The following is a 13,260-nucleotide window of genomic DNA, read 5'->3' on the forward strand; positions in this document are numbered from 1 at the left end:
CAACGCATCAATAGCCCAGCACAGCTCATCAAAACAAACATTATGGGGCATCTCTGGCACGAGAGAGCCCCCAGACAGCACAACAAGCTATCCAAAATATCTGAATACGGTTATTCCTCTGTCAGAAGGTGAAAACCTCCGAGCCATGCTTGCCCATAGAGGGAATCAAACAGTTAAGGGACAGATGAGACAAGATTAAGACTCCGAGCCTCTTAGAGCTCAGGAGCATTGTAAACAGGCTATAAATAGCTGAAAGTAAGATGTAATACAGGTTCAACTTCTGGAGATTGTTCCTCCTCTATTCCTTCAAACTTCTCATCTTCATTCTAGCAATATAAGCTTCTTTTGCTATTATATGTTCAATGTCCATTCTCTTTGTTGTTCTATGCTTGCACTTGAACAGTTTGTTCATGTTTTCTTTTGTGTCTAAGGCCAGATAACTGTCATCTTATCTCTGCTTTGATAAATTAGATTTGCAAGCTTCTTTTACTGCTTGTAGCTGGTCATTCATATGTGTTTATGTATGCAATCTGTTGGTACAGTCAGTGTTCTCCATCTATCTACTGAATCTATAAATTATTGAGCATTAGTGGTCTAAAGCCTTGTATTGGTGAGAGTGTTCATGCATGTCTTGAGTGAGAATAGAGCTGAAATGGTTATCTAACTGGATCCAAACCCTCATTTATTCCAATAGTTCAGAGAATAATATTGAAGACTATATGTTGCCAGGCATCTCTGATCTACAACCTAGGAGAGTTTCTTGGAGTGATAACAGTGCCGAGACCTTCGATCTCCGATATACCATAAGCCTTCCAATCGCCAATTGCCAATTTGTAATGACCCATTTATAAAAGTTAGGAAATAAAAATTATATAATAATTAATTAATATAAAGTTATAAACTTTATATTTTAAAAATAATATTAATAAACTTCATATTTAAAAGATATATGTAAATCATGTTAAAAATAAAAATCAAACTTTATAATCTAGAAACTTAATACACAAAATCAAATAAAAGCAAGACCACGTGACTGAGTCATAAAGCACGAAGGGATTAGCTTCTGGTCTGAGAGACGTGGACAGGAGCGTGGCAACAGGGAGGGAGGTGGTGGTTGCATGCGGGAGGGCGGCCACCGCCAAGCCCGTGGTTAAAACCGGAGGTCTGAACCGAGAACAAGGGGGGAAAAACACAGAGCTAGAAACCAGAGGAGGGATTCAGCAGTGAGGGAGATTTTGCCATTGGAAGAGATTTTGCCATTTGGAAGAGCTTTAATCAGTCTGAGGTTTTGGGCACGGGGGACAGTAAGCTTCTGTTGGGAAGCTTACTGGATTGAGCAGCCAGGCTTGCTCAGTCTAGGCTGGGTGGAATTGGTTTCCCGGTAATTGGTATCAGAAGCAACCACAACGCCATCAACATCACCAGAGCAACACTAGAGCAGGCAGCAGTTCAGGTAGGTGTCCAAATTTTTACCGTATTCCGGTTCAGTTTTGTTCTTACTGTATTTAGTTCTGTTTATTACCGAATTTCAGTTTATGGTCGTTATACAATTGGACACATGTCATAAGGACACCAACTCAAACTTAGAATTTTACAAGTTTTTCCTTTGTTTTCTGGTTTGGAGAGGCAAAACTTCAACTGGCTCTAACTTTTGATCCAGAAGTCCATTTCGGGACTTCCACATACCGTTGGAGAGGTTATTCTGAGCACTATCCAATGGAGGGGTTCCGATTTAGCTTTAAGTGCTTATGTGGCTTGGAAGATGGCTGCAGACTTTCCTTCTCTTTTGCACCCTTTTGACAACTGAAAACAAATTTTGCAGAGGGTGGCAACACGATCGTTGACTAACACCTGCGGGTTTTGGTCTAACAGAAATCGTGATTTCCAACACATACATACCTCATTTACCCTTAGGTCATCTAGGCTTCCTTCAACCGCTTCCTTGATTGAAAAGAGCTTCAACCCCTTGACTTGCTTCATCTCTTATGACATCATACCATCATCAGATTGGTGAACAATGTTGAGAGGCTTCCAGTTTAGGGAGTCAAACTTTAGGTGGGGAGGAGGCAGTGGGCCCTTCCATTTCTGGCAATAGACCTCAATGGTTCACCCAAACATTCAGGGATGTTTGGGAGGATGTTGAGGCTCCTAGGAGTACATACAAGGAGATTAGGCCTCCGAGGAAGTTTCATAGCTATATGTTGTTGATGAGTAGGATCATTGATTCTAAGCCTTCCAATTTTTAGGAAGCAATAGGTTAGTGGATTTGTAGCGATGCCATGATGGAGTATGTGTTGTGTGGGACATAGTGCCGAGACCGAAGGGGAAATCCGTGGTGAGGGTTGTTATGAGAGGGATCTGTTAGAAAGTGGGAGTAGACTACGAGGAGTCATTTGCTCTAGTTGCTAGATATACTTCCATTTGAGCTGTCATATCTATTGCCTCATTCGTGGGGTGGAGGATACATCAGATGAATGTGAAGACATCGTTCCACAACAGGGTTATTATGGAGGAGGTGTACATAGAACAACCTTAGTGATTTGAGGTACACGGGAAAGAGTCTCATGTGTGTAAACTTAAGAAAGCATTATATGGACTCAAGCAGACACCGAGGGAATTGTATTCTAGGGTTGGCAGATACTTGTAGAGCATGGGCTTCTCTTGGAGTGAAGCATATCCTAACTTGTACTTCATACTTGTTGGGACTGATCCAGTTTTCTTGGTGCTATACATGGATGACTTGTTTCTCTTTGGTGCAGACAAACTCATAGCAGGGTGCAAAGCAGATTTAGCTGCAGAGATTGAGATGAAGGACATTGGCTTCATGCATTACTTCTTGGTGTGAGAGGTATGGTAGAGGTTAGGAGACGTCTTCCTTGTTCAAGGGAAGTATGTAGTGGAGATCTTGAGGAGATTTGGAATGGAGGACTGTAGGACTATGGCTATGCCTATAATCACCATTCTGAAGAAGATTGTGACTTCATATTTAGAGTTGGTGGATCCCACAATGTATGGTCAACTAATAGGGTCCTTGATGTATTTAGTCAACACCAGGCAATATGTTTTGTTGTGAACACTTTGAGCCTGTTCATAGTGGAGCCGAGGCAAGTGAATTGGGTAGCAACAAAGCATGTACCTAGGTACTTGAGAAGTAAATGGAGTATTGTCTGAGGTATCTTGGTGGCGATGGAGTGAGGCTACAGGGATATACAAAATTTTGATCTAGACTTCATCTCAACCGTCAATCTTATTGAGAGATTAGGGTTATGGAGACTTAGTCATCAATGGTTAAGTGATTCGGTCAATAATTCAATATTATAAAGGCGAGGCTAAGTGAAGGAAAAAATTAAAATACACATAAGAACTTAGTGAGTGATTGAGGCATAAACAACAATGACTCTAGCCCAAAGAAGTCAGCAAGGGGGAAATTTACAACAAAGGATTCAACCAGCCAGCAGGCCATACAAACCAGGGTGATAGTGTGGGGGCCATGCCCATGTAGCTTGTGGTCTGGAAGGAATTGTACATTTTGTAAAAGAACCCTAGAGCATTCCCAATCTCTTTGAAAACATTGTCTGATCACAAAATGAATGGTAGACTCGGTAGTCTAACCCATATTGGAGTCAACTCTAGTTCCTTAGACTTCACGCTGAATTGAAACCTCCATTTCCTAAAATAAATTGGATGAGTGTGTTGATTTTTCACATGTTCTATGCTGATATAGTCACTTAAAAACAATTTCATTCAATTTCATTCACCCTAGTAACAGTCAAGCAACTATAGATAGAACAGTAAACAGTAATGCACAATAGAAGACAGCCATGCACATTGAGACACAAAGATTTAGGTCCGAGACCAGGGAAAAACCCCACAAAAGAGTAAACCCAATCAATTCTTCTTCCCAATCAATTCTTCTTCTTGGATATTCATCAAATGTTCAGCTGGGATACATAATCAATCTGTACATCCATAAACCAGTCAAAGTCCACCTTTTACTAAGCAAAATAACCAAGTCAAATTCAGTCAAAATAGAGAGAGAAAGTCAATGCTGGTCAAACATCAGTCTGCAACAGAGGGCCGAAAATCTGGCCTGTGGAAGCTCAATCAACCACAGTCAACAGACCTTGCAACTCTTGGTCAACTGTCACAGTCAAGCCCTGTGGTCAACGAGCCAGAAAAGAGGACAGAACTTCGGTCAGCCCAAGTCAAAGAGCATCTGCAATTTCAGCTTCCTTCCATAGTCAAAACTTAGTCAAACAGTCCTGCAATTCTTGGTCAAATGCCTCAGTCAAATCTGTGGTCAAAACCTAGACAAAGCCTATGGTCAACCTCAGTCAATGTGCCCAAAAAACACAGATAAAGATGTGGTCAACAGAGAAAGATTCCTGGAATATTAGGCCTCCCAAAGCAGTCCAAAGAACTCAGTCAAATGAGAGTCAAAGTGCCCAGGTCAACACAAGTCAAAAGAAAGAGAAAGGCTGGTCATTATAGACAGAAAAAGTCTTCTTGCTCCTTTACACGTGTGAACTTGCCCTGCCAATTTCAGATGAATGTGTGATGATGTGATGTGGCAAAATGACCTCCAACAGTGTCTTATTCATATAAGACTTAGGGGGGGTCTTTTCCACTGTGGGGCCGACTTGATGGTATTAGGGCCGACTTTGTCAAACCCACAAATATGATTTTTTTCCATTATTTGATGATGAAATTCTGACCATAGCTTCCAATTTTCAACAAAGTGCCCCAATTTCATCTGGAGTGGAAATTTTTGTTTGCGTCATCCCTTGATCTCATATTCTGAATCATCCAACCTTTGGCTAGTATCAAACTCTGAAGCTCGTATCCAAGCATCTTGGCAAAATTATCAGCAGTCAAATCCTTTAGGGTTTCAAGAATCATTCATTTATTGGGAAATCTTCCATCCAGGGCCAAATCCTCTATAGCCATAATCTCATCCAGTGGAATATCTTGCCCTAATTCAAGGTTGATTTCATCAATCTTCTGCTCGACACACTTTTGGTTCTTTCTGGACTTCCGTAGACCTGCCATTCTCATCTTCACTATAATAGAAACCATGTGTTTTTCTGGTTGATGTTCACTCATAAGGTCTGCTGATGGATCCTACCAATAAATCCCTTGCTCAAGCAATCTTCCCAATAAATCCCATGCTCAAGCAATCTTCCGAAACAAAATCCATGGATGAGCCCACTTGATTTCCTGTTATCAATTTAGATTCTAGACTCAACCTCATTGTTGTAGAGGATGGAATTGGTTTCCCTAACAGAACAATGATTTGGCTTATCAAAAGCTTTTGATATCCTCCACGAGTCTGGATCCTGGCATCCCATTAGGAACCCTTGTGCTGAAAATATCCAATGAACTCATATAGGCAAAGCCATTGTCCCATTTGAATGCCTTCTTTGAATACCAATTTCTTTAATGATTATGTCTAGAACAACTGAGATTTCTTCCTCCAACAACTTTGCTACATCTTGCTTGGAGGGAGTAGAGGGGGCATCAGAGTTCTACCCAAAGACTTCGGTGATGCCCATATTTGACACCCCGCTAGGGTGTCTTCTAAATAGTCAACAACTTCTTCATCCATAAACCTAATCCTATCCCCAACCTAACCATGGTTAAGTCCTGCGTCTATAGCCTACGACGTAAACTTGAAAACTTAACTGCAGAGCCCATCATTGAACTCGCACTCAAGTCGTCTATAGTATTGTTATTATTGCAATGTTGTATACATTTTAGCATATTACATTATATAGACACGTGAGAACTGTGGTTATCTATTCAGCCACCTTTTAACCAATAAAATTCAAATATGCATGCTTGCTTGCAGCTTTACAATGTGCATTTGTGCATTTTTCTCACTTTCATGCTTGTGTTCATGCACCTGTTGATCCATCTGTAAGGTGTTACTCTGCATTCATTTAAAATGATTAAAACAATGATATGGTATGCTGGCATGGAAATTGTTTACCCTAAGTGTGTTCTCACATGTGTGTGAGCACTTCGTAAAAAGAGATCATGCATTTCCCTTATTTTCTTGGTTTCATGCTTGCTATTTATGTCTCCTGAGTCCCACCCACCTTTTCCCACAAAAAATAGGTGGGAAGGAAGCCGAGCAAAAATAAATATGCTTCAGAGGCAATCTAGTTAGGAAATGCTTTTTAAACTGTTTATCTAACTAGATATTTATCCCTAAAATCCACACGAATATCCGATTATTCACTTATCATTTTTACATCTAAGAGTTGTTCTTTCATTATTTGCTCTAAAATCTATGGGCTCTAGCTGACATTTAAAGTGGAACAGCTTATGATTTCTTGCCCTTTTTGGTGGTTATATTTATTTTGAACACCTGTTTATATACCTTATTAAATACAATAGAAATGTAGTTACCTCTGAGTGTTGTATTTTAGCAAGTTATTTGATGCATATGAACAAATGAGCTTCATATTTTCTAAAAGATGAGAATTTAGAACAATGAAAAATGAAATATAATGCAGGCCAAAAAGATTTGGGAGAAAAGCTAGTGAAAAAGTTGACATTGCTGCATAAACTCATCTAAACAATTGGGTTTGAAGTTATGGATGATTACTGCTGCATGTTGCGTATCATTGGGTGACAACAATTTTCAAAATGATGCTGCTACTTAAAAGATATTTGGATGCAAGCCATTTTTCTGAATAGTACCATCAATGTTGACTATGATCAAAAAGAGGGTCCATATGGATGTTACCCTGAAAGAAATGTTTAGATGGTGGCTTTGTCCTAAGAAGGTCATTTTTAGCTACTATGGTTTGTACGAACATACTTCAAAGAGGATCTAAAAGACAACTTCATTACGCTTGCTTTTATTAATGGAATTGATATTATTTTCAAAATTGATAAAATTGCTGATTTTTAGGTGATGTCATGAAAAATCGCCATTTTTTCAACCAGCTGATTTTTCTCCATTTTTGCTGATTTTTTCCGATTTTGAAAAAATGAATATATTTTATATTTTATAATATGTGCCGCGATCTGCCCATTTTTTGCCCATGTTTTAGCCGATGTTTCTGAAAAGATGTTTTTTGGACCCTTGTCGATTTTTGCTGATGCTGATTTTTCAACACTGATTATTTTCATATTTTTCCATTTTTCAGAAGAATGACATAAAGAAAGAGGATTTTTTAAGAGCCACTAGGAGTGTGGTTGGAGATAAAATGCTTGTACAGGCAGTCCGCCAAATTCAGCTCTCGGTAACTTTAGTTTCAACTTTCTGCAGACTTTTAGCTTGTGTTTTCTATGTATGTAGATAGAATGCTTCTGTGGAATCTGAACTCTATTTTGTTTGATGTCATCCAAGAACAGCAGCAGGCACAACCACAATCAATACAAAGCCCACAGCAGCAACTGCAACAGCAACATTCTCAAGGCTCTTCTCAGCAATTGGTGCCACAGCAAAACTTTCATCCACATCAACTGAATGAACAACAACCATTTCAGCAAGTTTCACCAGTAAATCTACACCAACAAACACAGCAGACTTCTGATTATCAATCACATTCACAGACTACTGCACCAACATCTCTGAGTGTGTCTCAGTCATCTTCAGATAATAATCCTCCGCAGTGGAGGCAAGCGGGAGAACAGCGACCAGAACTTTCTAGCCTGCATTTGAACCAAAATCGTGCAATGAATCTCCATCAGGTCAAGGAAGAGGTAGATAGAACGATGGCTACGTTCCAACCATCCAACCAGCAACAGCAACAGCAACAGCATATGCAGGTTGTGCAGTCATCTTTTTCAATGTATGGGCGAACCCCTGGAAATTATTCATCACACTCTTATGCAGTATCACAAGGCGTCTCCCAATCAACTGCAGTTAAGACACCAATTCAGGATTCACAAACAAGGCCAGCAATACATTCTCAAGGCGGGGTGCAACCCCAAGGCTCCCTACCTCAATTATCAAATATTAAGGCCATGCCTAAGTATGATTTGTCAAAATTGTCTAAGAGACCACAGGATGATGACAGAATGAAGATGCTGCAAAGTGGAGGAACTTCTCACTTCTCTGGTCAACCTCACCCAGGGGTTTGGGGAGCAGCTTTAGACAAAGAGCAGGCAGTAAAGACAGAGATATCACCATCACCATCATTGCTTGTGAAACAGGAAGTTAATGACCAGAATACTGATCAACAGCATAAAGCTCAAACAATTAAGCCAATCACAGATAATTCTTCAGATGTTAAAGCTGCTTCTCTTGACCAACCCCAATCCTTAGTACAACTGAAAAGTGAAGTTGTTGAGCATCAGCCCATCAAGACGAGCAACATTTCTTCTGTAAACATATCAACAGTGACTCAACCTGTGGGTTCTACAGTCCTACATACTGATCATGTATTGCAGGTAATGTCGTGAAAGAAGGATAAGTACACCCAGATCTTCCTTTTTGCTTGATGATAAATTAAATGAAAATAAGTGGACATTTTTAAGTGAATTTAGTACTACACTGATTGGAGAATACCTTTTATATTTTGACATGGCCTATTCCGTTTGTTTTGATTTTACAGCGTGTTACCGCCCAAATTGTACTGAATGATAAAGGCCCTAATCCACAAGGCACAACTTAAGGGGGAACTACTAGGATGGTCACCGCTGTCACCTAAGCAGCCTATCCTCTTCATGTTAGGCGAGCTCATCTCTGGCTCAAGGGGGTTATCCGTAGTAGGATTACTAAAGCTAAGCAATGGGGCACAAGATGAAGTGAGAGCGAGAGTAGCTTTTGTAAAACAATGTTTTTGGTATTTTTAGGATAATAAAAGAGGTGATGGAAGCAAAGATTAGTGCCATATCCAACAAGGGAAATGTAGTCAAGATGAATCAAAGGGGGATAATGAGTTGAAGAAGAGGCCTACGAGAAAGGGTTCCTCAAGGGAGCAACTTTCACCAACAAAATCAAATATGGCTTGATAAACGTACTTAATACCCTTGCTAGGGTTCCTAAAATTGATAGACAAAGCAGGGCATCAAATAAATATCAAACTAACAAAGAAAGGAGGGGAGTTAACCCAAACTGTCTTCCCTCTAATGGTAGATTATCCTTTAAATGGATTGATCTAGTTAGTTTGTAAAAGACTTGAACATTTACAATCAATTTTTATGCACAAAATAGAAACCAAGATAGCAAAGCTTCAAGAATTGACACCACCGTCCACAAAGAAAGAATCCTTATACATCTATGTGCTCCAAGAAAGATATGTCCATTAAACTCCAAGGAGTGGGAGCTCGATAAATCCAACCATGAGTATAAATGATGAAGGGTAGTGTCTAGCTCAATTTCCTTTAAAATAGAATAATAATATATGATGTGAAAACCTTAGATCTAGCCTAGGGAGGAGTAAAGAATTATTTCCTCCAACTAATTATTTACAATACATAAAATAATGAGGTGATCAAGGCTAGATGTACAAGTCTCCAACAAAGTGGGCTTGAGAGAGTGGGATGTCCCCATGAATGAAGAAGAAGATGAGTCAAAGGTGCAACATCTAGCCTTTTAAGGCTTCCAAGTGGATAGATCCATAATTGAATTCTTAAAATAGACAATGAAAACCTTTTGGATCTCCTCAAAAGTGAATGTGTAGCTTTCCAAGGTGAAACATCCCAATAGGCAATGATTAGAAGCTTCCAAGATTGGATGACCTTCAATAGTTTCATGAAAATATGGGCCATGTGGTCTCAAGAGATAAGGCCTTCTTCAACATGGTTATATTGATATTGAACTCCCCAATTAACTAGAACTCTCAAGCAAAAGATGGGTGTTCTTCAAATGAGTGGTCAAATTGCAATGAAAATTTTCCCACTGTAGATTTTAAAAGCACCATAACTATTGGAATTTTTGATGGAATTTCTATTATGATCACATTTGGCGAATCCCACATCCATTCTGTGTCCAATGACATTGAATTGGTGGAATTTTGAGCTTTTCGTCAAAAAATGATTGCTCATGAACCTTGGTGACCCTCAAAATATGCAATGAACCCTACATCTAGTGTTTGGAACCTCCTAGATTTTCTCCAAGGTGAAACCTCTCATCAACAAGCATGGTAAATTATGCAAAGTAACCTCCAAAGTGGATGTCATCCTCAAATCAAGCAAGTGGATCCATGATACAAGGCCTCAACATGTGGAATGTGAATAACACTCAACCATCTCCATGAAAAGAAGGGACAACCTCCTTTGATACAATGATTTTCCTCCATATGTGCATTTAATAATTACCAAAGTGGCATGTGGGAATAAATAAAGCTTGATGAGTAATTGATCCAAGTACGTGTAAGTCAAAATATGCCATGAATCCATATGCCAAGTCATTAGGAACCCCATCAACTTGTCAAGGAGAAGGATCAACCAACATTGTCACATAGCAAGGCCTGGACTAACAACTCTATCTCTCCACAAGATTAGAGCACAAGGTTGGCGAGAGTAATGAATTATAGACACCATCGTCATTGTCTCTCAAGGCACATACCCCACCCGGTGTTCACAGGATATGCCCTTCCAGGACTATTCTTATCTTGGATTCCCAGTCCTCAAAGAATATCGGTACTATACGACTACTCTTATCTTGGATGCCCCACCTCATCCTCAAAGAGTATCGGATGCTAGATTCTTACCCAATCCTCCATTCTTTCTTCTCGAAGTGAAGACAAGAATGATGTGTCTATCTCTCCCTCTCAACCAGGGAGGATATATCAACCAGTCCAAGCTTGTCTCTCAAATACACAAACTTCTTGTTAGGAAGAGATTTTGGCAAGATGTCAGCTACCTGTTCATTAGTGAAGATATACCGTAGCTGCAATACTCCATCCTCCACCAGCTTTCGAATGTGGTGATACTTGTTATTTATGTGCTTTGTCTTTTCATGAAACAATGGGTCTTCAGACAACCTTATACAACTGGTGTTGTCACAATGTATCACTATAGAGTTTGTTGTCGCACAAAATGTCTAGGCACTGTTATCACCCCAAGAAACTCACCTAGGTTGCATATTGGTGATGCTTGGGAACATTACAAATTCAACAAAATAGTTGGATAAATGGTGGATGAATAAAACAAATGCTGCATATTCAAGCCAGATAACCACTTCTACTATGATTGACCCCAAAAATGGGTGAAAACCCCCAGACTACAAGGCTTTTAACCACCAATTACTCACAGTTTGAGGATAAGGTGATAATGGAGAAGACTGACCACACCAGCAGATGCACAGGACCCTGTGATGGCCGACTGCAACCAGTTAAAAGGTTTGTAAATCTAGTTTCTAATACACAGACAGGATGACAACTCTCTATGCATTAAACAACAGAAACCTGCATACACGTTCAATGATACATGTTAAATCTTAACACAGAGGTGGGATGACAGCCCCTCTAATGCTAAACATTAACAGAACATGAATCAATGTAAACAGGCACAGCCTGGAACAAGAAAGAGAAGTGGAAAGTGAGCAATTAACAACAAAAGAAGCTTGTATTAGTTGGAAATGAAGACCAGACGTTGCAGGTTACAAAGTAGTTACAGTCTCCAGAAGTTGAACCTTACAATAGAGTCACCTTCATCTAACACTCATCAATCCATTACATCTGTTTTTTCAGTATATATGGTGTCTCATTACACAATCTCTCTGTTAGCTATGCGTGGAGGAGCCCATAAATGGTCACCAACCACATTTACATTCAGGAGTGGGCCTTTGGTACAAATCTGGCTGTGTTGTAAATGGATTTGACTCCTCTGTTGCTCTGCAGTCCTCCTTTGAGCAGGTGGCGTGAAATACCAAAGGAGCCATAACCATTGAATGCTTTGCATTGATAAACGGTGTCCTGCTTCCTCCTCGGCCATACTTTTGATTAATGGCAGCTGCCGAACCATTAAAACGGCTCAATCATGACTGTTTGGCTTTAAAACAGTGAAACGCTGCTACACTGTTCATTCCCGCCCATCACTGCTTCATCTTCGGCTTTAAAAGGTGTCCGTCGACCGTTGATCTGCCCTCAAGAAATCCAACAGTTGAGGTGAATATCGGAAGCCTTTTCCTGACTGTCCTTTAAGTCCCGATAGAATGGTTGTTTTGGAAACGTACATAGGACGCGTGGCATAGTTCTATTGCATCGGGCTCGCTTGTACGACAACCACTTGCTGAGCAAAAGCGGTCCGATAAGGTTGGCGGTTTCCTTTGTATTTGAAAACACAAAAACTGCTGCAAAACACGGGAAATTTGCTTTTGGCGGATTTAAAAACATATATATTTTACTTCCCGGACCCCATCGGGGCCGGTCTTCATCGCTATCGACATCCTCCCAGGCTTCCTTTGTATTTCTTTATACAAAGAAAATACATAAAAAACAATGAAAATGCGACGGGCGCGGATTTGAAATATTATAAAATGGAGCGCTGTATTGCCGTCGGGTCCAGCCCATCGCATCGCAACATAACTCATGGTAAAGCCCGCCCCTTTGAAATCGCCGATAGCGATATTGTTGCGGACCCGAACATCTTATCAAAAGGAATTAACACCGCCATCGGGTCCGGCCTATCGCGATCGCAAATCACAAAACATAAAAACCCCGATTTCTTTGATATTCCCGATAGCGATATTGTCGCGGACCCGATAATCTATCAAAAGGAATTAATACCGCCGTCGGGTCCGGCCCATCGGCGATCGCAAATCGCAAAACATAAAAGCCCCGATTTCTTTGATATTGCCGATAGCGATATTGCCGCGGACCCGATAATCTATCAAAAAGAATTAATACCACCGTCGGGTCCGGCCCATCGACGATTGCTCATTTATATCCAAAAGGCCATGCTCCACTGGAAATGTCGATAGCGATACGTCGATAGCGATATCGGCGATCGCTCATCGGCGATGTATCATGTCGCTGCTGCTGCCTCCCCCGACTTGCGATATGCCGACGAGATCTGGACCGTTGATCGGCCAGATCCAACGGCTGAGATTAATTCGGTCCCTTATGCCCGCGCTTTTGATTTTTACATGGTTTTTTGGGTATTTCCGCCTCCCGATAGTGTATTTCTGCCCTCCAAAGGGCTTTCCCCTTGCAATTTTTTCGATTGGTGGAAGACTTTTAGCCATAATTTGAGAATTAGAACAGCAACCATGGATCCTTTGGCACCATTATAAATGTAATTGCAACCTTTGAGAGTGTTTGAATTCATTTTTGATGCTTTTGCACAACAAAGCTA

At 40.3% G+C, this 13,260-nt stretch overlaps 1 protein-coding gene across 2 annotated transcripts in view; it reads left to right on the forward strand.

Annotated features, from left to right (window-relative positions):
• The window catches only part of LOC149146867 (transcription initiation factor TFIID subunit 4b-like), a 377,947-nt gene that overhangs the window by 158,032 nt on the left and 206,655 nt on the right, over positions 1–13,260 (forward strand). For both annotated transcript variants that reach the window (XM_089439051.1, XM_089439052.1), the window contains exons 3-4: positions 7,158–7,253; positions 7,366–8,406. In XM_089439051.1, the coding sequence (XP_089295177.1) occupies positions 7,158–7,253; positions 7,366–8,406 (1,137 nt within the window). The remainder of the gene's footprint in view (positions 1–7,157; positions 7,254–7,365; positions 8,407–13,260) is intronic.

Source organism: Pinus tabuliformis, chromosome 9 (genome assembly GCF_031772625.1).
Source record: "Pinus tabuliformis cultivar Carrire ecotype Pingquan chromosome 9, CPIR1, whole genome shotgun sequence".
In the NCBI taxonomy this organism is placed as follows: domain Eukaryota; kingdom Viridiplantae; phylum Streptophyta; class Pinopsida; order Pinales; family Pinaceae; genus Pinus; species Pinus tabuliformis.